The following is a 27,487-nucleotide window of genomic DNA, read 5'->3' as shown; positions in this document are numbered from 1 at the left end:
GCTAACTGCTCTTTGAAGTCCTTGGAGGTGCTACCAATTTCCTTAATAGGCAAAGTGATGAAGAAAATGAAATTCAGTTTGATAGTAAGAAGGAGAACGCTGGTGGTCCAGAAAACAAAAGCCTTCTCCTTGCTCACCTGGGTGACAAAGCTACCTATGGGAATGTTCTTTCTTGCATTTTGGGTGAGATCTGTTCTCTCACAGAATTAACTGTGCTCCGTGGGCCAAAGCCAGAGGTGCCTGCTGGCAGCTATCTGGACAGAGGGACCCGCTGGTTTCCTTGCTCAGAGGTCCGGGATACACCCTGTGTCATGGGGGGCCTTAGAGAAAGATGAACTTAGCGGACAGACACGATTTGTTTATAAGAACAAATTATCCTGACGGAGAGCGTTAGCAGCCTTACAGCAGAGGCTGTCAGAACTTTTAGTATCTTGTTAGCGTTCATCTTCTGTCTGGTGGATTGCAATGCCTTCTGCTGTGCCATGGTGTGAGCACCATTTTTGTCAGGCCTCATTGTTATAGCTGTAGAAAGGCTTTTGCTATTGTAACAGTGGATTTTTTTTAACGTGGTTAACTAACCTGGTAATGAAGCTTTTCGTGCCATCTGCATCGTGTCAGCAAAGTAATCTTCAGATTAGACAGCAGCTGGGCATGGTTTTTCCTGACAGATGGTATCCTGTCATCTCTTTAGCAGCTGTTTGGACATGGCTGCATGTCAACGCCACCATGATATAATCATTGTAGCCCTGTGAAGCAAGCCCAGTGTGACCCTTAAGGCACTTGGCATCATGCTGTTGGTGACATATTTTGCAAGAATATTTTGAAGAAAGGGTATGGAAACAAGAAATCTGAGCACATGTCGCATATGCCCTTCCTTTGCACACTTTTATGGGGAGCGACAAATGTGTTCAAGCATTTTAACAGTAAGTCTTTTGCTGGTTGCAAACCTAAATTTTGGATTTAGAAAGCTATATAGAGTTACTATGAAACCGTGCCAGTTTTGCAGTAATGTTACATTGTTCTGGCTTTATTCCACTGGTATTGAAGACATAGTCTTTTATATTTAGCATTTCATTAAAGTTCTAGGCCTTGTCAACCAGCAAATTTTAAAATCAGTAAGAGAATATTAGTGTAAATGGTGGAAAGCTGCTTTGAGAACATATTTAAATCTTTTCTCTCACTTGATGTATGCAGTCCTGGCAATTCTGACAGGAGTTAACAGAAGTCAAAGCTCTGAAGAAAACTAGCAACAGAATAATTTTCCATGTTGGAATTTAAATGTTTAACCTGGCTGGTATAATGAGATTCTTTACATTTTTAGACTCTTGTATTGTAAATTACAAGCCTTAGCCATGTGTTTTACATCTGAAAGCTCAGTTCTCTTCACTGTTTAATGTGCCCTCGAAGATGACAGTGTCCTTTTTTCCTTTTTTTTTCCACGTATGCATCTTCCACTTAATCACATTATGTCCTTTTTCTCTGCCTATGGTTGAAGTGCCGGGTGTAACATTAACAGATGTGACACACATTCTTGTATGTCTTGGTGACTGGCCCTACAAAAAAACCTGGTTGGCAGTCTTTTTGAGTCGTGTGCGTCTGTGTTTATATATACACACATACATATATTTGCATCCAAGCCACTTCAGCCACTATCTCAGAGTTCAAAGAATCTGCAGTATGAGTGCTAATTTTGTCCAGATGTAAGTTGTTTTGGTCAAACCGAGTTATACGTAGGACCTCACCACAGGAATCTCATTTCCGATGCCTCCTTCCTTGACCTTTTCTGTGTAGTTAATTAGCAAGTATTGTTACTATCAGTGAGGATTGGCAGGTGATGAATAGATTTTCTATTTCTATGAGGCATATTATACTTGATTTTGCCACCAGGCAACACAGCTTTGGTCAGTTATATGCACATGACAGAAAAAACTCACATGGCCATTAAATCATTCAGTATTCCTCAGTGTTGGTTAAGTTTTAAAGAAATTCAACACACAAATATAGAACATATTCACAATGCAGTCAAGTGTAGAACAATAGACTTCTTAGCTTCTTTGGGGAGTTTTCTCTTTGTTTGTTTGCTAGTCTTTTTTTGCTGACACTGAGAAATAACAAAAATATTCCCAAGATTGTTGTGGGTTCTCTGTGCTCGGTAGCTATGGAAGCTTAACATGCTATTTTTGGTTGAATAAGGAGCAGTGAATAATAACAAATATGCTACTTCTCTGTCAAAATTGTTTCCAAAGGATGGTTTAAAAAGGTTTCCAAGGACATGGCATTTTTCAAGGGTGATGAGTGGGCTTTGTTTTACTGAACTACAACATTAAAAGACCAAAAAACCTTTTCCAAATATCCAGGCCTCTGAGTTTCTGAGGATTCCACTTTTATTTTGAGCATGAGAAGCAGCAGGTATTTGTTAATGGTTACAGATCATGCCAATGAAATAAAAATCTCTGTCCGCATGCCCAAGTTACACCATTTAAAACTTTGCTGCCCAAAGTTGTGCTTGTTGATAATCTGCTGCACTGTCAGCATATAAACATACATTTTGGCCTGAACGCTATGCAGCCAATGTACCTCTTACAAATCCAAGCAGTAGAAAAGAACAAATGAGTAACGATCTGAATGTTCAGAGCATTAGCATGTTAAAATTGATCCATTGACATGGAAAGCATTGTCCTTTTAACATGTTTTGGGGATTTTTCTGGGAAAAATACCCAAATCTCCTTTTGCTTATTTGTAACATACATGTTTTCTTCAGTATTTTGCCAGCTAATTAGTGTTCATCATGAAGACTGATCTCTATAATGCTTGTTTTCAGCCTTGGCTGAAAGCTGCTGAGAGCACTAGCCAAGGTTTTCCAAATCTTTATACCTGGGTATCTTTATGTATCTAGATCTGCATAGGTGGAGGATGACATGAACTATAAACCAGTGTTAGTGACAAGTTTCCACGTAGATACTCAAAAGCCACAGAACTCTGTCTTCAATGTCAAAACATAGCTTTGTTAGATTTTTAACTGTAAATATTGCACAGTATATTTTTCCACACTTAGCAAATTAATGTGCATTACAGACAGCTTGAGACAGCACTCCACCTAGGTTTTGCAGCTGCTCTGGTTTGCACAAGGATCCTGCCAGCTCTTGAGGGTGTGGAGTTAATTGGAGCTGGATCTGCACCCAAGGCACACCCAGCTGCTGCTGCAGTTTGGCTGATGGTTCAGAGGTTGTCCATCCCCTCAATCAGTACAGGCAGAATAAAGTTTGATGGCTTTGTGCTGTTGGAGGTGCTATTCTTTAGGTGAAATATCAAACAGAAGTCAGGTTACTAAAGTTTGAAGACTCAGACATGAAGTGTGAACCCATATATAGCTGTGTAAAATCTAAGCCTCTGACTTTTGTGTTTGACCTACCATCTGCAGCTTTGTTTGGCTTCAGTATTCACTTTTATTCTTATCCCCAAGCTTGAGTGTTGTTTGCTATGTGGTGTGAAACAGCTATTGCCTTTAACCTGGAGCTGGTTGTTGAGAGATGTGTTCTCTATACTGTGGTCACTCTTCTCTAGGCTATGTTTTAAGACTTAATTAAAGTGGTTTGGAATCCTTGGGGCAGTGTTACTGCAAGTTATTGTTTTATTACCTGCTGCAACATAAATGTTGGCTACTGCTTTTTAAATTGCTTTGTATATATGACCTACATTTGTAAATCTAATCCTCAAAATGGCATGTAAGAAGGTTGAGAGCACTAACCTGATTCTTTTGAAGCAATGGTCTGATTTCTTGCCTTCCACCAGATTTCCTTATGGAACCTTCTAAAAATAAATTAGTAGTATCCATATGAATAGCTCACATCCTATCCTCCTCCTAAGTGAAATTCAAAAGAAAGGATACTAAGTTTCAGGCCAAAGCAGCGGATCTGATCACAGAAAGGTACTTCAGTCTGGTCAAGTAAGCTATTCCTACTCAAGATGAAAACCTCCAAAAATTAAGCAAGTCAATTCCATTGCTTTTTCCCTGGATGTATGTAGCGAGCAGGATTAGAGCTCTTCTTGGACAGTGGCTGTGAGGTTGTGTGTTTCCCTGGAGGGAGAAGGAATTAATTTTGAGAGACAAAATGTTTATTTCTCAAGTGCAGTAATACATTAATTTTATTATTTTTACATACTATTTTCTATCACTTTTTTTCACTGTGAACACTTGCTTTATGAATTTTACCGTATTAACTTATTGCTACGTGTAATTTTTGCTATTTGAATGCTTGCATTGTCTCATAGCTAGACTTGCTGTTAGGCAATTACTGGTATTCAGTCAGCCTGCATGAATAGAATTGTTGTACTTAGAAAGCTGAATACTTTATATGGCTTTAACAAATTAATTAAACCTGCTATTATTTAGCCTGCAGGTCTAGCTGTATACAGCTTAATCCTGGTTGTAACAGATACAAATGTATTATGAGTCCATAAAGACCTATATATTTCTAACTAGTATTTATGATTTCCCTATGCAGTGTTAGGCAACAAATGAAGCTTCTGTGCAACATTTGTGCTGGGAAACATTATCTAAAACCTCATTATTATGTGGCCTGTTTTTACAGCTCAGTCAGTTACACTTATGGGGAGAGCCTCAATAAAGTCAAGATTTAGTTTGCTGCTGATAAACACAAGAACTTTGAAGGCCAACTTTCATTCTGTCTGTACTCAGTCCTTTCTCAGACTTCCGTCTGCCTGGCTTTGGGGTCACCTTGTTTGACAAAGCGCATGTCGGTTCACTGTCTCCCCGACCTATTGAAAACGATGTTTTCTGTTGCATTTCTATTTTTTCTACCAAGTTTTTCTATTGCCACTAATAGTATACCCAGTAAGTCACGTGCTTTGTACAGAAGATTCATTCGTATGGTCACCCTCACATCAGTTCCTTCCGTGCCATACTTTTCTGCTGCTTCTGGAGCGATGTGTGCCAGGACCCACCGACTGGCCCGCTCCACCAGCACACTCCGCTTGCACATCAGCGAGACCGGGGTATCGCGCCCTAGGAAGAGCTCAGGAGCGCTTTCTGGGAAGCACGCTCCCTCGCAGAAGTCCTTGGCTTCAGCCCCTGGCCGGCATGCCCTGCCCGCCCTCTGCAAGTGCCCTGATGTGGGGGAGGTAACCGTTCACACGACCCCGCGTGTGGAGCCTGGTGCGTGCAGGAACAAAAACTTGGGAGGTCTCTCATGGGCTTGGACCAAGCCCTGTGTAAGACTCAGCGTTGCTAATTGACTATCTCTTTGTTGGAAATAGTGCTTCAGTTTGGGTCAGAGGAAAGACTCTGAAAAAGTAACTCTGAAAATTAGACTTCAGGAAATATCAAAGCACATCCAAACAAACTGGAGGTGCTACCACATTTCCTGTGAGAGTTCAGCCCTTCTTCTTCTAGCTGAGCCATAGAAGAATAGTGGGAATCAACATTCACAATCAGATTTCAAGGAAGAAATTATCAGATTTCAAGGAAGAAATTACCAGATTTCTTTGAGTCTTAGTAACTGGCCTCACTTCGGCAGAACAGAGGAAGTTTTATTGTTTTATTTCACAGAAATTGAGTCATCTTCTTCTATTCTGTTCTCATTATAAAACAAATAATTTGCTAGTTTCCATGATTGTTTTATGATCTTTGCAGTACCAGTAACTTTGTTTTCTTAAATCTTCAACCCCTGATCTCCTTTAGCAGAAATGGTCTTGAATTAGATTTAGTCACACTTCTGCTCATTCCTATCAGTGTAAGCCAATGTTTGGCAAAAATGATTGTATTTGTCTTGCTATTCAGATTGCTCTGAACACTTCTCTTTCTCTGCCAAGTATTTGTTTGTTTGTTAAAAAAATGATTTCTCTGAACTTTTGACTTGTGTAATATTCCTCAAGGTGGTAATATTTATAAGAGCAATGAAAATTTGTACCTTCTTTGATGATGTGAAAGAGGATGGCAGCATTAACTGGAGACCAGCATATCCTGCTGCTTCCTTCTGAGCACACAGGGACGAACATACATTCTTCTTTGCTCTCTGAATTTTCTTTGAAGCACATCTCTGCTATTGGACATGTCAGTGGCTGCTTCAAAAATTCTTCTACTTTTTGGGCCAAAGCCTTACATTTTGCATTTGGGACATTGACTTGCCAAGATATACATACGTGGCCAAAATATATATTTTTTTAGGGAACTTTAGAACTCTTTTCTCTCCGGATGTGCATCTGGGTTTTCTTTTTCTTTTCTTCCTATTCTCCTTGTTTTTGTTTTCAGGGTGGTGATGAGTTTATTCATTGTAATAGCATTCTAATGCAGTGACATAAATCCTCTGCTAATAGGAAACAGAAGTAACAAATAGCTTCATATACATTCAGTGCAAAGCACATTAAGTATAGCAAGAGTAACAAACGTCAAGTAAGACAAGCCAGAAGATCTAAGAGTTGTCAGTGGACTTCAATGTTGGTGACAAAGTGTGGAAGTAACAAGCCTTTGCCACTTCACATGCTGTACTTGGAGGCTGTTGTGTGCCAAAAATTGGGTTGCTAGATTGCATGCTTGTTTCTCTCTAGAATATCTGGGTTTGGGCAGGTTTTTTTCTTTAAGTTTACAAGAGAAAAGATACTTCTTTTTGCCCACATTAAACTTTCCCTTGTTCCTCAAACATTATTAGTAGCTGTTAACCAAGTGAAATACATACCGATAAAACGCAAGGGAAGCATGTGCAGGTGGGCTGAGTGATGTCTTAGCTTGATTTTCTGTAATGTGGGAGGCTGGGAGTGAAGTGTATTAGCGTGGGCTTTATAAAAGCCAACTTCCTTCTGACAGGTTTCCTGGGGATATACAACCAACCCATCCTCCTGGGACAGTAAAATTTGAACCCCTTTGGACTGAATCTCATGAAGTGTCTTGGTCGCTGCACAGCATAATTTGAACCCATAAAGAAAAAACAAATTGAGATTGTGTTTCCAGCCATTGTTATTTTTAGTTAAGCCACAAACCATTAATGGCTGTTTAAAGTAGGGGGTTCCACATTTTTCTCCTCAAGCATGTGCTGTTTATTTGCTACCCATGCAAGTACGTGGCCAGAGCACTTGGTCCCTCCAAGGACATTGGAAAGGCTTCAGAGGAGCCAACTTGAACTGGGGCTCCGAGAAGGGATCCTGGCTCTGCCACATACAGCCTCCTTGGGGATGACTGTTCCCAAATGATTTCTCCCTTCTCTTAAGGAAAGGCCAAGATGCTACCCTTGCTCTTACAGGACATGAAAGTGGGCCTTGGCAGTAAGTACCCTTCCCAGTTATGGTCTTGGATGACTTTTGGCAGGTCACTTTTATTCTTTATGTTTCTAATTTCTCTTCTTTGACTTGTTTACAGAGGTGCAACTGTTTCTGACAGAGTTTGCCTTATGTTTGTGTTGCACCGAGTTGCAATTTTACTTTGAATCTGAAGTAAATTAATACTGTCTGACAAATAAATTATCAGATAGATATATTAGCATCTTGGGTGTATGAGGAGTATCCGTCCACCATCCCTCTTTGTTTCCTTAACCTAAAAGGACTCTTGAAAATGACTGTTCTTAAATGCGTCCAAGCAAGATTGCATTGAGGCAGGAGTAAGAAAACAGTGTGCAAACCAATTTTCAGCTGTATTGGCAATCTTATTTCTAGAATGGTATTTTCTCCTCTTCTTGCTCTCCTTTTTTTTTTTTTTTTCCCATAACCCTCTTGTTTCTTGTTGATTATTTCCTCTGCTGGGATAGCAATACATAATTGTGGCAGCCCAGTGTTTATTTACAACTTCCAGCTTCCTATCTTTCAGTAAGACACTGCTGTGTATTTTAAAACACTGACATCACTATTCTCATTTGTAATAACTAACCCAGTATTTTCATTTCCTTGCTTGTTTTCTTTCTTTTCCCTCATATGTGATTGTCTTTCTTCACTTTCTTTTTTACCTGAAATTAAAAACTGGTCCAACAGAGCATTTAAAAATGCTTAGCTTGCATTCCTGAGAAGCCCTAGTGGAACTTCTTGTGTTTTCAGTTAAACTCTTAAGTGCTTAATATTTTACTGGGGTATACCGTATTACAAATGTAGCAGATCAAAATCTGCCCTTATTTTCTCCTTGTGCCCTGTTTGAGTTCTTTAAAAGTTCCTGGTTTATTTCAACCTTTTAGCCTTGTCCTACTGAAAATAGAGCCACCAATCTTTTAGTGGAATCTCGTGAATCCCATTGATTGCAAAAGGAGTGAACGCAGGGTTAAAGATCTACAGAGACTGGATCAGCTCTGGAAGTGTTTAATCTCCTTGGAAGGGCATAAAAGGAAGATGGAAGTTTTATTAATTAGTTACAATTTGTTACTCTCATGTTGCTAATGATTCCTGTAAGAGACATGTATGACATTGCAGCATTTTAAAATACTTGCAAGAAAAAATGTATAACCACTGACCTATGGGCCTGGAGTTTTGAAAAATGACTATGGTCTTTTATTCAAGGAGGTATACTTTCCACCTGTTCTGAGATCTCATGGGGAATTTACGCTATTAAGTGTGCCCTTATGCAGGTGAAGTAAACTGAGAATTATTTGTAAATTGGAGTTAGAACCTCATCTCTTTAGGCTCTGTTTCAACTCAATAAACTAAGGCAGGTTCTTTCAGAGGGAGCTTCAGAGAATCTAAGCTACTTCCCTGCTCTGTTTAACCCACTAATCTTTCTCTCTCAATGAGAATATATAAGGGTTCTAGAAACTGGGCTCCTGAATTCAGTACTTTAAACTAGATGCCTGCAGCAGACTATATGACTTTCTACAGCCTGCCTGATCAGTGTACGGACAAACTCACATCTTCTTGGGATTTGACTTTAGTAATGGAAAAGAAAGACTAGTCAAGCCATGTCCCTACTCTCAGATAACCCAGAATTCTTAAAATGGACCTCCCGAGCCCCCTCTTAATTGCTTATGTATTCACTGAGTCAGAAAGGGTGGTGGAGCTATCAGGTTTTGGAAGAATGCCCTTGCTTTTGCTCCTATAATGTTTGCAGGTCTGTTGTAACTTAATGGAAATCCTAACTTCGGGCCTGTGGTTTGTGCTGCCATACAAAATATTTTTGACCTTCTACTGACCCGCCTTGTTTAATATTCAAAGGCAATTGTTACATATCACTTTCCTGTGTGTTTCTTGCCTGTTTATTTGCTCCAGAACATGATGCTTAGATTGTTTGTAATCTCAATGGCCACAGAGGATTTGGCTTTGGTTTCAGTTGTTAATGTGGTTGAGTGACTCAATAGCAATGATAACGTATTTATCCTGGATCTCCCGGCAGTGAAGCAGACAGAAGGCGACCTGAAGGAAACTTTCCAATAAGAATATTGCTCTGACACTGTTCAAAATGCAAATTAGGAGCCGAAAATCTTTCAGCCAAAAGCACTGTTTCAAAACTAATTAAAAAAGAACAGGCATTTGTATGAACCCCCCTCCAAATTATTTAAGCCACTATAAAACTTTTTTTCCATTGATATTGCAATAAACTGAAATTAAGTAATATGCTGTCCCTGCCCTTCTGCATAGAAGTTTGGAAGCTGTCTGTGGCCCCATCTTGAGGAGTTTATAATCTAAATAAACAAGACAGACCAAAGCCAGAAGGAGAAACAGACAAATGAAATGATGTGCCCATAGTTATGCAGCTGGCCAGTAGCAGAGCTCAGGTTAACCTAAAAGGTCCTTGTTACCAGAACTATGTGTTTTTTCAGTACGAAAAGCTTGGGTAATACTAGCTCAAAGCCAAGTCAACTGGCTTTCAACAACTACTCACTATAATTTTAAAGGCAAGATGTAGGCAAAAATGTGTCAACTTAATGAATTCACAAACTGAGACAAAAGATATAAGAGCATCGTCTCCTGTGTCATGAAATGGAATCAGAAGTAACACGTCCCTTATCACAGTGTGGTATTCTGACATACACACCCACAATAATTAAGTGCTTTTTACCTTGACATATAGCAATAGTGATGAGATTCTGGGAATATTTTAATACTTTGTCTATTCCAGAATGGTAATGCACATTTTTTATGTCCTCATATCTTAATCATCAGTAGTTATTTTATGCCTTTTCTATTTTTTTTTTTCAGTACAGAGGCAAGCTTGTTTAAATACTTGCTCATTTCTGATTAGAATGTTTTTCCCAAGGCTATTGACACAGTTTCCTTTGTTCAATTAAATCTAGTCAAGTACTAATGTCTCCTGAGTAACAATATCATTACAGCAGAAAAAACAGTTCAAACAAATTACACTCTATATTCAGTTGTTAGGCACACATCCACACATTACCACTATTAATTAATGTAATTGATAGGTCTTATTTTAATTAAAATAATACAATATTTATAAATAACCTTGTCAGATATTTAAAATATCATATTTGAACAACTGAATGGATTTTTGGTGTCAGCTACTTGAAGCAGAATTTTTGCAGGATATGAATAATTTGGGGGCCAAGGCACAGCACAAAAATTGTCTTTTAGCAACTGCATTTTATAATTTTAAAAAAGAAATGTTAACCAATGTTTGGAAGCATACTATAGTTCACACTTGGACCTGGACTGTCTGTCATCTCGATTGATGCACACAAGTTCATACCAGCTAAAAGCATAGTCCTTTGCCTTTTTAGAGAGCTGGCAAAAGGAAAGCAGAACTGAAGGAGAAAAACTGTATTAATTATATGATCTGCACAGTGCTCTTATATCGGTAACATGCAGCCTGACTGAACTTGCAAACATTTATTCACATGATTATTTTCTTGCATCTATGAAAAATCACATTCTGATTGCTTCTATAAATAGTATTTTCAGGACCTTTGGTTTGCATTGGCTTAGCGTGTGAGGGGCAGGGGGATATTAGGTGGTATTTAATGTTATCAGGAAATAAATGTAAATGTATTCAAATTGCAGATATTTTATTGTCTTCCCTTCCTTCCTCTCCTCATGTGTCACTTGCTTTCTAAGATGATAAATCCAACTCCTGTCAGTGTGATTTTTGTTCTGCTTGGAGGTTTGCAATTACATTAGAGTTCAAGATATTTATAAAGAATTAGATCTTTTTTATTTCAATGGCCCAAAGTCAACCATTGAAACAAACAAACCCCTTACTTAACTGTTTTCAGATTATTTCTTTTACTGTCACCGTTACACTTCTCCCTTGAGGTATCAGGTGAGCCAAAGTTGTATTTTTATCCTATTGAGGAAATTCACCTACTTCTAGTGCTGTCATCTAAATGTTAAATATCTAGTCTGAGTTAATAATCCAGGCTTCTTTTCTGATCAATAGAGAAAAAAAAACCCAAACCAAAACAAACCAGGAACCTGCAGAAGAAGGTTGAAATCAATGAAAAAAGTGAAAATTATATCAGTGTGGACAGTTAGGTTCTTGTGTCACTGTTCTTCATTTCAGGAAACACCTGAAAATGACGACTTCATTTCTCCCTCCTTCAGCAGAATGTTTCTCCCCAGAATAGTCATTGATTGTTAAGGTTTCCATTTTCTCATATCCAGGCCTAAAATACACTGCCCTCATTGTCTTGTCATGTTTTAAACCTGAAGAAGGTGATGTATTTTCTGGCAGTGCGGGATTTGTGACCATTTCATTCGGTCTGAGGAACACTGATGGATGAACTTCTTTGTGTGTACTTTGTCTTACAAGTTGTAAATCATTAATCGTTCTATTTCTGGACTACCGTGCATTGATTTGGTGCCGTAAAAGGACAGTGAGAAGTCTGGGACAGCCTGCTTTGCCTCCTGCGATTAGGCTCAGGAATTAGACTTCTGAGTGTAGCAATATCATATCTGCATGTTTATTTGAGTGCAGTGCATGTAAAACAGAATGAAGTGCAAAAGGGAAAACATATTTTGCCAGACTCCAGAATGTTTCCTTAGTTATGAAATTAACAGGTATTGGTGAATTCTTCTGGTAGTCATATTTTGGAATATAAAGTGGCATTGTAGTACTGAGTTTACCTGTAGAAGAGATGGCAGTAGTTGCAACATGCCCAAAGCTAGAGGAAAGGAAGTGCAGTGTAACCAGGAACATATTCAATACACCAGTTATGCACCTAAACTGGCATCTAGGTGGGAATTAAGAGCCTAAGTTCAGAATATTAATTCAGGAAAATCCAGCCTAGCTCATAATCAGAAATTTTCATAGACAAAAGCTGTACTACTGGGCATGCCCAGTATAGTTTTCTCTTTGCGTTGGTTTGGTGAAGGAACTGGCTGCCTAAGGTTTATTGGCATGCATAACAAATAATTTCTCTGCCTAAATTCTTTGGTGAACCTGATATGCATGGTCAGGCCTTACCAACCTGCACCAAATGATCTGCGGTAGCTGTGAAAAAAGGCAGAAGTCTAATGTCTGAAATATTACTGCAAGTAGCTGGATACTTGTGCTCTTCTCAGTTCCGCCTTAGGGTTGCTGTACCAGAAGGTGAGACTGACAGGTACTGCAAAACTGAGAGTCACATTTCTAAGAATGATTGTCTGCACTCTAGCTTAGTATTAATACCAGGAGTAGAGCCCAAGCGTCTGAACTTCTAGGTCATTTCTCACCCTGAGCTCATATTTCAACAATTTTTAAAATTTTACTTGCAGCCAACTGGTAGATACGATAAATTTGGAGACTATTCCTGACTGTCAGTTGGAGAGCTAAGAACTGATTCCTAATTTTAACCATATTTTATTCCAGTGCATCTCTGTTGATTTTATTGGTGTTGAGAGCTGGAACATTTGGAGCAATGCAGCAGAAAATCAGATCAACAGACTACTGGTCAGTGACAATAAACCTAGGGTTGTGTAGTGTTGTGATTCTCAGGCTAATGATATTCCCATTAGGAAGAGTAGATTTGATAACTTTTGTAGCACAAATGAGAAAGGTATCTCTAGATTGTGGTGTCTGTAGTGGATAATGCTTAGGCTTTACAATAGATTGCCACCAAAAATACCTAAAAATAAGCTTACATTATTTATTCTACACTCAGTATGTATCTGATGCAAGAGACACCTGCTTCTAGGAACTTTCAGTGCCAGTAAACCACCCAATAACCCGACATTGAATAGTGAGCAGAGCCAAGGAAGAGGAGCAGCTATGAGAGATCAGTTTAACAAAGTTAAAAGTTATTGGAGTTGCTTTTAGTCTTCCATAACTGATAAACAGTTGAAGTATACCATGATATTCTATGAAGGTGAAGGTATTTAAGGGAACTAGTCAAAATATGTCTTATAAAATAGTGAAAGCCCTATTAAATAAACACCAGCTAAAAGACTTAAACCTGTTAAAAATATTTTGCATTCAAGTTAAAAGTTCAAAAGGTCACTGTTTGGCGTTTCTCCTCATGGGCAAATCTAGGGAAGTTAACATGCCTTTAGTAAACAAATTCTGATTAAAAGCTATTCAGAACTGTCTCTACTCTGTCACAATCACATGGTAGAGATTTCCTTTCTACTACAATAGAATTCATGACATTGTCTATTTAATGGAGCTGAAATGGATTGTGCATTAAGCGGCATTGCTTTATACGATACAGAAACACTAAAGCGTGTGTACCTGTAAAATGGAGTGATTTAAATGTATTATGCAATAAGCCTAAATGGTATAGCAGCAACATGAATTAGAATAATACCTTGAACATAGAAACGCCTTTCATTTGTTTTTTTTCGGCAAACATATATTAGCTGAACTTGATAGTAATTCTGAAAGACAGGTAAATGTTGTTATAAACATAGCAGATGGTTAAACTGACATAAATGGAGGGTGAGAGATTTGTTAAAGGTCAGAGAGCAAGTGCCCAGGAGTTCTGACTTATAGTTCCCTGTTCTGATCACGAAACAAATCTCCTTTGTTCTAGATATTTGTACATTATGCTTTAAATGAATAGCCACTTTATTTTGCTTGTGCTTCCCAAATATGAGTACAGGGCATACACAAAGGACACAAGCTGTGAGTTTTGCCTTTAAAGTTAGTGCAATTTTTTTGTTGTTTCAGGGTCAAGGACACAGAGACTTATAGTGAGGGCACTTGCATCACCCTCTGCTACAATTAGTAGTTTGCTACAGAGATCAGTGGTTGACTGTGGTTGACTTCTATCCCATACTGTCCACTACCACTTCCTGTCCTATACCTGCAGTGTGCCAATTTTAAGCTGTCAGGAATCTAAATACCCTTCAGTTTTGGATTGCTCTTCAAGTCCTTCCTTTCTTTAACCTGCTCTTTCTATGCCGAACCTGTAAGAGGTCCATGTAGGACTTCAGCAGAGTACGTTACTCTTCTCGGCTCTTCTGTCTTTTACCTGGAAGCAATGATTTATCTTCCTTTTTCTCTTTGTTGATATTCAGCACATCCAAATGAACCAACAGCTCACTCCTGTTAGAGCCTACCGTTATCTAAAAGCGGTAGTGTTGTAATCATGAGATGCTTCATAACTGAAAGTTGAATATAAACAAGTAGGTTATATCTAAATTTTTTTTTATATCTGTGGAAATGCAAGAGGGGGAATTCTTACACTTTTTTCCTTCTTTTGGCCAAATACTAAATGGTCATCCTGCCGAATAAATACAGCAAGTCTAGTTTAAACATGGAGTGAGTGACTGCAGAAGGTTTATTTATTTAAATGGCTTCCCGTTCAGATGAAATCTAAACAGAAAAGCATAAAAGTTATCTCTTAAATCCAAACCAGAGTTTTGGCTGAGCTTATTAAGTCTGAAGAGTCTGGACTTAAAACAAACAAAAAAAATCTCTCTTCTTGCATGTGAAACACGCTTGAAATAACTTCCTCCAGCTATTTCATTTTAATTTCAAAGGCTGTTTTGTACATTACCAAGTGCAACCCAAAAACAACCCAGTCAAATAAATACCAAACTGTTACCTCCACTTTACATATGTAACTCAGAGTTTATATGACATGTCTTAGGTCAAATACAGCAGAACAGGATTTAGAGTTGAGTGGACTCTAATCCACCAGGCTATGCTCAGCCCACTAAACATGACTTTTATTGTGCACCCAAATACCAGCTGGTGATCACTTGAAGATTGATGGTAGCATGCAGCTCTGGAATGTGCTCCTAAATTCACTCTTTGTGTCAAGTCTTCATGGTGCGAAAACGAGTGAAATAAATATACAGTTACGTTCTCTGTGTTTAAACAGCAAGCATGCTACCCACTGAACACGTCTTCTTGCAGGGCTTGAGCACAGCGCTCCTACTCCCACTGAGCCAGCAGTAGAGACAGCCACGTCTCATAAATGATACCTAAGAGTGACAAATCCACTTCCAGCTTCCAAATCCATACAGAAATAAAGTAAGCTTAAATAAAATAATTTTCACTGCACACATGCTTGGAAGTATTTTGGTTTTGAAGTTGACATTAAAAAAACCCCTAAGTCTTAATTAATTTAATATTGAAAGTACTGATAACAATCTTAGGTGTTCAGCAACACAAACAGTGAACACTGATGATGAAATTAATAATTTCCAGTTGTGTCCAACCTCTGAAGTCCTCTGGGGGATGTGGCCAAACCCTGTGTCCAGTGAAGCAGGTTGTGGCATTACAGTAATTTGAAAAAAAAACCAAAACCAACAACTTAATGTGCAATCTGATGAAACCCCGTAGCTATTCCTCTGATGGGAGTGAATGCATTTAATATACCAGAAAAACGTATTTCAAGAGAAAAAAACAACAGGAAAACAGTTAGGGATAGGCTTGACCTTTGCTCTTCTCACAAACGAAACTTTCCTTGGCTTCAGGAGGCATCCCAAACACCCACGTCCAGAAAGCAGCTTGCTTCCTGTCAGTGCAAAAGGCTGGGTGGCCTCTTGGATGCAAAATCAAATTTTATCAAAAAGAGCCCAAATTAGGCTACAAGGGGTAATTTAACCATACAGAATAACAAAGAAATATAGGAAAAGGAATGAAGAATGTTGTGGAGAAATATTCTACTATTCTAGTATTTCTATTCTAGAAGTAGAACTATCAAGAGGAGATTTGCATAAATACAGTTGTGAAAGAACTGTGGAATTGAGTGTGGCTGCCTCTAAAGTTTGTTATCTCCAATATAATGATCCTTCTGGCATCATGTTGGACTAGGGGTTCATTGAAGGTTCACTGAAGGGGGGATGCCATTTGTTGACCTCCAGCTGCTTTGTTTTCGCATACAGTGGAGCGAGAATAAGTGTTTCTTTTATTCTTCCCACATGTAAAGCAGAGCTTGCTAACTTTCTAGACTTGGTATATATAGATGATTATCTGATATATAGCCAAGAGTGTATAGACACCAGGTATATGCATACCATTGACTGACATACTGATACTGAGAAGAAACAAGAAAACACACTAAAAAAGAGAGCAGTAGTTTACCTAGTTATATGATACCTACCATCCCCCATACCTGTTTCCTTATTTTTGTTACGGAAAACTTGGCTTCTTTTATGAGCATCCCTCTGTATTCAGAATTGTCTGTGTCTAAAAATACCACCACTTAATTCACCGGTCCATTGAAATGAATTTATTAATGAAATTCTTTCGAATGTGAAATACCGCCCTCCAAGCCTTCTTCAGCTGGGTAAATTTTACATTATTTTACTGAACAATGAATAAAAGCTAAGCACTTGGGATTTAGCTTGATCTCTTTATGCCTGATAGCTAATCCTAATTTGATTAAAATGATAATAATAATAATGAAACTGTAACCAAGCCTGCATATACTGTTGCCCTTTTTTATACAGAGTAGGGGTGAGAAGTGACTGCCAAAGAAAGGACCAATATGTTTTAAGGAGATCTGTGGATAAAATGGCATGGCTAAAATTGCAGCTCAAGTTGGTAACATCAATAAAGGCAAAGATTACCGCAGCAAGGGCAGTAATGCCAATCCTAAATACACGGAGATTGGCTGAATCTCTGGGGAGGTTGCTCTTTGAAGGAGAGAAGGGATATAATGAAAAGGGTTCCTCTGCCTCACCACAGTGAAGTGGGTTCTTACTTTATTACAGAAACCATAATCAAATATTTCAGTGGTTGAGCTGTGTTTTCTCAATGAGTTTTTATTAGCTCTGGCAACAAGAGTAATTCTGCAGTTTAGTGACAATATGCTCAGAGAGAAAAAGAAAGACTGTGCATATGAGTTGATGTGAAAAGCCTTTTTGGTCAGAAAAGTTAAGACTACTACCATACTTTCATTACTTAAGGTGTTGATTATTTTGCAACATTTGATGGTTCTTCACTACAATTCAGAGGCAGGGTTGTAGGTATGTCACTGAAAATGTATTAACACCTTAAACTGCACATTTGGGGAGTAGCTGCCTCTGTCAATTTTGGAAAGGGCAAATTATGTCTTCACTGTCTACAGGCTACCTCAGTAAACCTGCAAAGTACACTCTTACGATGAAACAGAAAGGTAAACTTGCAAAGAATGACAATTCTAGCAGTAAAACAACCTACCTTTCACTCAACCTTACTTACACTCTCCCTGCTCCTCTCTCTCCCTCCCCAGTATTCCAAAACATCCCCACTGACATCATCTGCCACATCAGTTTGTGGGGAATAAATAGTCAGACACTCAAACCTAAGCCTAAAAAGGTTTGCTTTTATCACAAAAATAACAGCCTGAATGAGATGCAAAACTAATGACAAGTCCACTCAGACCTCGTTCTCCCAGAGGTCAACCCACTAGCCACAAATGGGATGAAGATGAATGAATTGGGAGAGCAGCTCACAAGTCTCATGTTGTTGCCCAGTTCTGACTTGGAGAATAGCACTAGCTTCAGTTTTAATTAATTTCTCAGACAGGCAATTACAATAATTCAGTTTCTTCCAGTTCTCATATCTTTCTTTAAATTTGGATCAAAGAGTTTTGGTGTCTGCATACAGTCAGGGCTTCATCTGGCCAGTTCCTCTGATAGCTGCTTGGAACATTTCTCTGTGTGACTGAGCATCGCAGGAGGAAGCACAGCTGTTCCTCCAGTGATGTGATTGCTGGTCCTCTAGAAAAAAAGAGTAAGAGAGAAAACACAAGAGATTACAATGAAAAGATATACTACTTCCAGAAGTAAAATAATGTGGAATTTGTCTGACTTCTCCACGGGTGTGGCTTTTTTTCTTGCTCCATCTCAAAAATAATGTCATACTTGGCAACTGAAAGCTTCTCGCTCCTGCATCTGGAAAACAAAAACATCTCAAGTGCCAACGGCAAAGCCACTGTGTGCACCCAGGCTAGGGGGTGAGACAGGTTGAGCTTGTGCAGCCTTAGGCAATGTGGCAAGGACCCTCTCCATGTCTTTTGGAAGGAAACAAAAGGGTGAACTCTGTATAACTGTGCAGACTTTGAAGTATGCAGCTTACAGCTCTTGGAGAGCAGTTTGCACACTGCAGAGCTGTTATACACAAGCTCTTTATACACAAGACATGGAGAAGACTGGCTCCCATCTGACGTGGCTAACTCAGCAGCAGTAATCGTAAACCCAGTTGGCCTGTCTTTATGGCTCTCCATGCTTGCCAAAGTTCTCTCATTGTTTTGGGACCAAAAATGAGAATAAAGCCTGGACATGTTAATAATGGACATAAATGAGCAAGGTAATATTTGAAAAATCAGATATCTTCTTCTGGAGGGTTCTGTAGAGAGGCAGTATTTGTGACATCTTCTGAAATAAAAGCCACAAATTGCAATTATATAAAGGGATATAGCTGATGACCGGTAAAATTATAACTGCACGCTACTTACTGAAAAACAAGAAGCCCACTTTTCAATGTTTTTATTGAAATACCTATACAGACTTCAGAGGAGTTATTCCAGGTTTACAGCGAGGTAAGTGGGGGAATAATCTGAAAATCATGCCTAGAAGTGTCTACAGCCTAGCGAGACTGGCTGGCTGAAGGGTGTGGGTGGTCTTGCATAATTCTCAATGAAAGAATCTCAATACTGGAATATTTGGCAAGACTTGGAATAGCTATGCAACTGCAGTTTGGAAAAAGTTGACATATTTTTCCTCCTTGTTTTGGATGGGGCTTCTATTGTGGAATGTGGTATGATTTCATCACGACACTATCTATGTAAGTAAAAAAAAAAAATCAGCATTTTAATAGTATCAGTTATTCATAATGTAAAGCTTCAATAAAAATGCAGTTAACATTGTGGAGTACATTGGGTTGATGAATGTGCCACAGAGCCATGTTAATACATTTTGCCACACACAAGTAAGTGACTTTCTCTTCTCGTGTGTTTGCCTTTGCTTAGAAAGCACATTCCTTCTGCACAAAACTGGCAGCTGCCCACACCTCAGCGGATCTGCCCCCTCTTCTTTACTCTTCAAAGTAGTAAATCAAAGATGAAAAGTTCCCTGATAGTTTTTGATAATTTTAATAAAACAGCACTCTGTCATGAGTGATTCCCCTTTCAGTATGACTTTTAAAAAGCCCCAAGAACAAAAGCCAGTTAATACTCCATTATGATCTTTTGAAAGACTATGAGTTACCAGGATTTTAGGACTTCTGTGTGTGTTGTGAATTGTAAAAAAACCTCTCATCTACTGACATATGTGAACGCTCTGCTTTTAAGGTCAACTATTAACTGGTATGTCTTTTCCTATCAACACATGGTCCCCTTCACAAAGAGCTATTGAGTGTTTTACTGCTCCTAATGTGTATGTTGATCTACTCAAGGTGAATGATTGTTCTTCAGACATGTTATACCTACCTCTGGCCTGACTCTACAAAGACTTCACCTTGGTGCTATTATTTCTATTTATAAAAGACTGCACTATCATCTCAGTCCAGTAATGTTTAAAGTCAATTTTCAACTCATTTAGAAAATATACCAACAAGTATTCAAGGTGTATATTTAAACCAGGTCATATTTAGGTATCATTGACATTTCCTTGTTATTTACTGTCATTCCAAATACAGCAATTAAATTTCCTTCTAGCAAATTATACATTTTAGCTCTGGGCAAAGAGGGCTTCTGTTTCAGCCTGTACTGTCTGAACTCCCTTCCTCCCTATGCTCCAAGTCATCTTGTTAATTAGTTAGCCTGTGATTTTATGAGCACTTGTAAATCTATTTTCTCCCCTCTCACTCGCTCTTTAAAAAAAAAAAAAAAAAGTAATTAAAACCCTTTCAGACAGATTCAGAAGCTAGCAAGTGTGCACATCTGTGGTTTCCAGTCCTTATAAACCTATTACCTCCGTATACAGAAAGCCAAATTTCATTCTAACAGCATTAAAACAAAGTGCAAAGACTTCTCATGCGTGAAGAAGAGATAAAGAGATAAAGAAAAGGTCAAAGGTCCACCTGAGCTTTTTGGGCTTTGTGGTTAAGGCACACAAGGGACTGACTAGTAGCACATCTGGCTGCTTATGGCTCTTTGGCCAAATGACTGCGTACACATTTATAATCAGCTTCACTTGAGAGCTGGCTGAGGGTTGGGCTTTAGTTTGAACACTGCATGAGCAGTGGCAAAATGCTTTAACAGCTCTCTTATCTCCCCCCCTTAAGCAGAAGGAATCAATACAGGTTTCTTCAAAGAAAAGGAATATCCACAGTGCAAAGGTGACTCGTTCTGAAGTTTTGAAAAGAAATAGTCAGACTTTCCTTGTTCTCTTCCCGTACATAAAATTAAACAAATAGTCACACTGTGTCCTCACATAGTTGAAAAGCAATATTATAAATAGCATCCTTTTTCCACAGGTTCTGTTTAAACTATAAAAAGAATACATTTATTTCTTGCAAGTCCTTACACTAAAAAATTAGAAATAAGGCCAAGAAAACAATAGCTAAAGATACTAGATTCTTATTAAATCCAATATCTTTTAACTAGATATTTTCCAGTTCTTTCTACTAAGAAGGTACAAAGCAGAGAATGTAGTCCATACAAAGTAGAAAGGAAAATATTTAAACTAAAATAAAAACAGAGCTTTTCTTCTGTCTGAAGCATTTTTTCAAATTATTTTTCGTAACTTTGCAGATACCTCTGATTCCACTCATGTTTTAAATATATCGCCTTTCCTTTCAATGCTAGCAACATTATGTACAGCCTCCTCTCCAAATTTATATGTGCAAATTACTTTTTTACCTGTTCAAAAGTGACCTGTGAGTAAAAGGGTGCCATTTTCATTTGATACTATAAGCAAAAATATCATTCTACTTCAATATTTATTTCGGGGGGGGGGGGGGGGGGGGGAAGGTTTCATTCCTGTTCCTAGAAAGTGAGATTTTACATTGCAATTTCACATTTGGCATGGGCTGGCATATTTGTTGGCACAAACTGAAGGTTTACTGCGGCTTAAGAAAGTCTTACAGTCTCCTTAACTAGAAGCTAATGTTGTCAAGCCTACTGCTAGATGTACATAAGGCCTGTCATTTGTGGACCCCGTACCCCATGAGGGAATAAAAGAAAACAGCATTGTATTGCTGAGTTCCAAATCGCTAAGGCTTCATAAAATCCATGTCGATTTGGGCAGCAGAGGTTCCCTGGGAAGATGTAGCCCATCTTTCTGGAGAGCTATGTTTGTACCCTTCACTGTGGTTCTGCGTGTGAAACTGGATGCCTCTGCTTTACTCCCTGCTTTTTTTGAGGCACATACACCAAACCTCTCTCTCTGCTCTGAACTTCCCCATAAACAACCTTCTGAGACTGAATCCCTATGCCAGCAGGAAAGAGGAGGTAAACATTATTTCTTGTACTTTGCCCCGGGGGATCCTAAATTAAAAGCTTGACAGAGCATCCTAGATTTGCTCAGAGAAGCCCTGCCAGGCTGGAAACCCTGAGATGGTACAGTGCAGAGACGACTGCGTGTACTCTTTCACGTATCACAGTTTATCCACAGCTTATCTGTGAATAAACTCAGTGCTTTGAACTTAGGCTGGGGATGCCTGCATACCATGGCTGTAGCTTACCAAACTTGGCAATATAATTTCTTGATTATATTGAACTTTTCAGTAACAAGTGGTTATGTGGGTCTGTGAATAGGAAATAATCTTATTTTGGGAAGGTCCTGCTAAAAATTGTATTAGTTTCAGTAACATACATATCAAACATCTATATTAGTATAAGATGTCCTCTAAGGAAGTCAGTTATATTAGGGTCTTATCTTACATATTAGGCATTATTATATCCCTTACGTTAGGAAAGTCAAGCTGTGTTTTCACCATTGTGACACCAGTGAATTGGAATTAAGAATTGATGAAAGGTTGATGTTAAGTGATTAAAGACGACGTTTGGAGGACTACCTGATGAGTGGATCTAGCTCATGTACCCTTATGCAGGTTGGACAATTTGGGTATAAAAGGCTGTGTTTGTCAGCGGGGGAGATATCTCCACCTTCCCAGGTTTCCAGTCTCTGATAGCTGCAGTTTGTTTTGTTCTGGCCAACACAATGAGTTTTGAGTGTTACAAAGGCTTTGTGATGTTAATAATGGATATTACACAAATACTTTGTTGTTTCTCCTGCAAGAACACAACTTTTTTGAAAATAATACTTGCATTAACTTCTTTTGTGGTGGATTAGAAGGATAATTAAAGAGTAGGTGTTAAACTGCCTAATTGTCAGTAAGCTGTATGCTGTATACGGAGAAAAATGCCAGTCATTGGGATCTCCAAAATGTGCAGTTCAATAATACTAATAATAGTTCTGGGGAGACAGTTCACTGAAGCTTTTGTTTTTCATTAAAAGGGACAAGAGCTACATAACCTGTCCTCTAAGATCAGATTTCTAACACTAGGGATCAAGTTGGGATTGGATTTATCATTGAGGAAAGCCAAAACTAAATTCACTGACTGATGAAAGAAAGGCGAACAAAGATTATTCTTGTATCATTAAGGATGACAGTTATTTGCATATGGAATATATTATAACCTTTTGTGTTATTGTCAAACAAACTTGTTAATATTCACAGAGAGCTGTCCGCAACAGCTTTCTCCATACAGGGTTTACTGCCTTGAATGTTTGCTTAAATTCCCAGAGCATGGAATAGAATTTGCTTTGAAGGTCAGTAATTGTTTACATCATTTATTTATAAAAAATTTTGGAGATTAAAAGGAATGTGGAAGACCTTACAGCATCTTTCCAGACATGGTTCTTTCCAAGTAACAACACCCAGATAGTAAATCTTTTAAAAATCAAATTTTCTTGGGTGATTGTGTGGTAAATTTTATTAAATGAAAAGAAAATCTAATCAGTTATAAACTCCCTCCCCACTTGCTCGAGTAGCCCTAAGAGGCTAATAAACTGTAAGCTTCAGCACTGAAAAAAATGAAACTATTAAATCTGTATGAAACTATTTGTTTCAGGGCTTTCCTTCCTCTTATGAATGGCGTTGAGTTTCTGAAGTCTAGTGACATGTCATAAGATATTCTCCTCATCAGCAGCTTAATGGAGACAGATTACCCTTCAGGTGCCTTAGAAAGAATAATACCATTGCAAAGAGGTTAAAAATCGAGGAAAAGAATGGATTTTGATAAATGAAAGTTGTGGAAATCAAATATCTGTTTCTATTTTTGTCTCTTGCTTAAAAACAATCATCATGGTCTTGATCATCTTTTATGTCGATCATGGCTTATTCTTCGTCAATCGTTGTCAGTCACTGAAGCAATAAGAAGGGGCATTATATTGTGCAATCACTGTGCTCACATTTACCCAATGCTGTGCAGGAAACTGCTGCCTCTCCCAGTTTATCTGTGCTTTCCTAGTATATCAAATATACGGTTATGCGAAGGTTCAGTTCCACCTTACAGCTGCCAGATATTACGGTAAAGTTAATAAGGCCACCAGGAAAAGGGATGAGCACTAGCTTCTCAGGCTTGTTATGAAAGGTCAGTCTGAGAATTTCAGAGAGGGCAAAGGGACTGCATTTTAATGGCACTATGCTGATGAGTCTCCCAGGTGCCTTTGAAAATCCTTGCTAAAAGCTTACAGGGAGCATTTTTTAAAATCAAGTAAAACAATTGATTTTTCAAGCACTGAAGAAAGACTTATGAAAATGATGTGGACAATTTTCATATATATTTAATGAGTACTGTTTCAGTTTAAGCTTTTAGGTGCAGACTGTAAATCTTGATTGTGTGTTTATCTTTTGTTGAGGGACATATGAAATAGAAATATTATTTGTAATTTTTTTTAATATTACCATAAATAAATGCATGTAGGCAACCCTTAGCTCCTGAAAGCTGTCATACATCTAAGTGAATCAAAACATCATATCTTTCAGTAACTGAAGATATTTTTCATCGTCCTATGAAACTATTTAGCAATCATGATAAAAATTAAATGGAGTTAGGTATCATATTTATCAATGCAAATCATATTCTGATAAGTGTTCTTTCAATCATTAGATCTCTAGTAGACAGGTATAAGTCCCAAGAGTGCAGCCTTTGCTTGTATGTTGTCTACAGCCTGTCAAAAATTGCTCTCCAAGTAATTTTCAAAGAAAAAAATTATGCTTCCAGTTAAATATGTGTTTTACAGAAAGTGCATACATTAGGCACACTCTTTTTTTTTAACAGAGCACATATCCAGAGATATGTTTGTTTTGAGAGTTTTGTTTTCCAAAATATCATTAGCCCACGTTAATCTTGTCATTTTAAAGGCTTAGATGACTAATTTTAGTTAAGACATCTACTGTTTTCTATAGGGAACTAATGAGCAAAAACTTTGCTTTTAGCAAAAACTAGGCTTTAGCAACAGTGACAAGCCATATCGTCCCAGACAAACAGTTTGCAAAAGGGATGTGGACTCAGTTCTTAGATTTATGAATAAACATTATAGCAGGGCTTCATTTTCGTATGTACTGTGTATTTGCCACCCTTTTAGAGTCACAGGGAACAAAATCCAATAATAATGCTCATCAGGTAAGAAAGCATAATTATATGTTAAATATTTGAATAAGGACAAATTGATTATTAAAGTTTTATTTTTCTATTTTCATGTCTTGAAAAATATCCCTTCTGTTATTACTGAAAAGAAAAATAATCTCAGTGGGGGCCAAAACATATTGGCCAAGCAAAGACAGGAAGGCTGAGCTTTCTCAAGGGCAGCAAGTAATACTTATATTGCAGATGCTTGTGCTATTCCTGTAACAGGCCTGATCCTGCACTATTGAGATCAAAAGATGTTTTTCACTTCACTTCATTGAAAAAAGTTTTATGTGGAAAAATAGAGCTAGTTCTACAGTTCTGATTGATAGTTTGGTCCAAATCCCATAAACAAAAAACTGAATAAATGGACACATTCAGGCTTGACTGAATACATTTTTTTTTTTTTTAAATAAGCCATGCATGCTGATGAAGAACTAAAAAAAATTTGACCTTGAAAACAATAAAAACCTATTCTTAGTGAAGCCCCCTGTCAGGAAAAGAAAGTAAACTGTTCTTATGTAGTTTTCATTGATCTTGCAGATTTTCTGCTGTCATAAACGTCGAAATGTATTGAACACATCGATTAATTTAATATATGATCTTCCTTAAAAGCCAAAGCTGTAAATAATCATATCCATTAAAATAAGAATTAATTAGATGAATGAATAACAACAATGCCTGATTTTTATGGTATGTCTAGCTACTTAACATACAAAAGAATTGCATTCAAACTGGGAAAGGAAAATTTGTTTTAATTCAACCATTGCATTAGTACCAGGTTGTCTGAGGAGGATTTTTCTTCTCTTATTGACCCCGCTTGTGTTCAAAGATGCCTTTATTTAGAAAGAAATGCAGTTGTCAAGCAAGAAATGCAACTGAACCCCTTTACTAACTTGTTGTCTTTACTATTTCAGAGCTGCAAGAAACTAAGACCTCCGAATATCACAGAATATCCCACAGTCCCCTGGATTACAGGATATTATTAATGGATGAAGATCAGGATCGGATCTACGTGGGCAGCAAAGATCATATTCTGTCTTTGAATATTAATAATATAAGCCAGGACCCTCTCAGTGTGAGTTCATGATTTATTTTGAGAATCCAAGGTTGCTTTACTACATGCCTTTCTTTTTAAGACAAAAAATGTGTATTTTATTATTCTGCAGCTGGCAGAAGTCCAGGCCTGCACCTTATTGAATTGTTAGTCCTTGTTTTATGTGCAATGTAAGATGAACAAGCTATTAGCATGGCTGCTCCTCAAACACTGTTTAAAACCTGACCTGTTTACTCGTTTTGAAGTGACATTCAGCATGGCTTGGCCTCATAAGGAAAATTCATATGGGTTGATGGTTTCTGCTCCTCTCCAAGTTTTAAGATAATTCAGAGATGCACTTTAAAAATAAAAGTCTGTAAGGAAGAATAAGAGACATATTATTGTTTTCAGGCCATAGGGAAAAAACCCAAGAGGGACAGAGTTGCCTTTAACCTTCGACTACATTTATTTTTGTTTTGTACTCTGAAGCTTAATAGCTGAACTATTTTCCAGTCTTTTGTTATGTCTGTGTCAGCCCTTGCCCTTCGGTTGGGTAGGTGAGACACCTCCTGTTTGGGGTTTTTTGGACACTATGACCTGCATCTTCCTGTTGACACCACCTCTTTTCTGGCTTCTTCTCTCACTTATCGAGATGCCATTATCTAAGGACTCTCTGTGTCCCACCTCCCCAGACTGTTGTAGGCAGCCTGTATATGAAAATAATCAAATTATCAAATGTTTAAACCACTTTCACAGACTCCTCTCTTGTTTCTAGAGCCAGTTCGAATCCAGCTTCTCTGCTTTCAAAATAGGTGGCCTGCAGAAGCACTTGTGTGCCCAGAAGCCTGACTGTTAAGATAATACCTCTCTACAGACTTTGCCATGCCTATCTTTAGATTATTACAGCTACGACACTACCTTGAAGTGCACTGTAAAGGCCTTGTTCTACCAAATTCATCCGATCCTTTAATCTATGGGCTTTATTTCTGTACCTCAGGAGTATCGAGGGGCAGAGATATCCAGCTTGCAGCAGCGAAGTTAAATGCCTTCCTTAAGAGGCAAGGCTTTTAATGTGTCAGCAGAGAGAGCGCGAGGCCCCGCTGGAGGGTGATTAAGCACAGTTAAATTAGGCTTTGCTCTGAATCACCCTCTGGACATGCCTGTCTACCTGAATTGATTGTTCAGGGAGTCCAGGGAGGCTAACTCTAACTTACACATTTAAATTAAATGCCTCTCGTGTGATGGCGTGAATGCATCCTTCCTCCTCCTAATGGTACAGAAATCTTCCTCTGAAATGGGGCCGCCTTCTCTGATCTGAAATAGCTTGTGTGACCTTTTTGCTAATTCCCCTTTCCCCAGTGATCCGACCACCCTTGTCCAGGAGCTGCTGTGCTCCCGCACGGCACGCTCCAGCCTTCCCTTAGCAGGTCAGTTTTAATTCTGTGCAGAGTTAGGTTGGAGAGGAAGGCCTCTGCTGCATGAAATATATTCTGCGGTATAAAGCCGTGAGGCATTTCAACAGTCTGTTTAGGCCTGGAAAAACAAGAATTAAAAAAATCTACAGAAAGCAAAAAAA

At 38.3% G+C, this 27,487-nt stretch overlaps 1 protein-coding gene across 2 annotated transcripts in view; it reads left to right on the top strand.

Annotated features, from left to right (window-relative positions):
* The window catches only part of SEMA3C (semaphorin 3C), a 123,993-nt gene that overhangs the window by 42,672 nt on the left and 53,834 nt on the right, over positions 1-27,487 (top strand). For both annotated transcript variants that reach the window (XM_052790200.1, XM_052790201.1), the window contains exon 3: positions 25,793-25,953. In XM_052790200.1, coding sequence (XP_052646160.1) covers positions 25,793-25,953 — 161 coding nt within the window. The remainder of the gene's footprint in view (positions 1-25,792; positions 25,954-27,487) is intronic.

The sequence above is a fragment of the Harpia harpyja genome, chromosome 6, assembly GCF_026419915.1.
Source record: "Harpia harpyja isolate bHarHar1 chromosome 6, bHarHar1 primary haplotype, whole genome shotgun sequence".
NCBI lineage: Eukaryota > Metazoa > Chordata > Aves > Accipitriformes > Accipitridae > Harpia > Harpia harpyja.
Note: the sequence above shows the minus strand (reverse complement) of the source record. Positions and strands in the feature narration are given on the sequence as shown.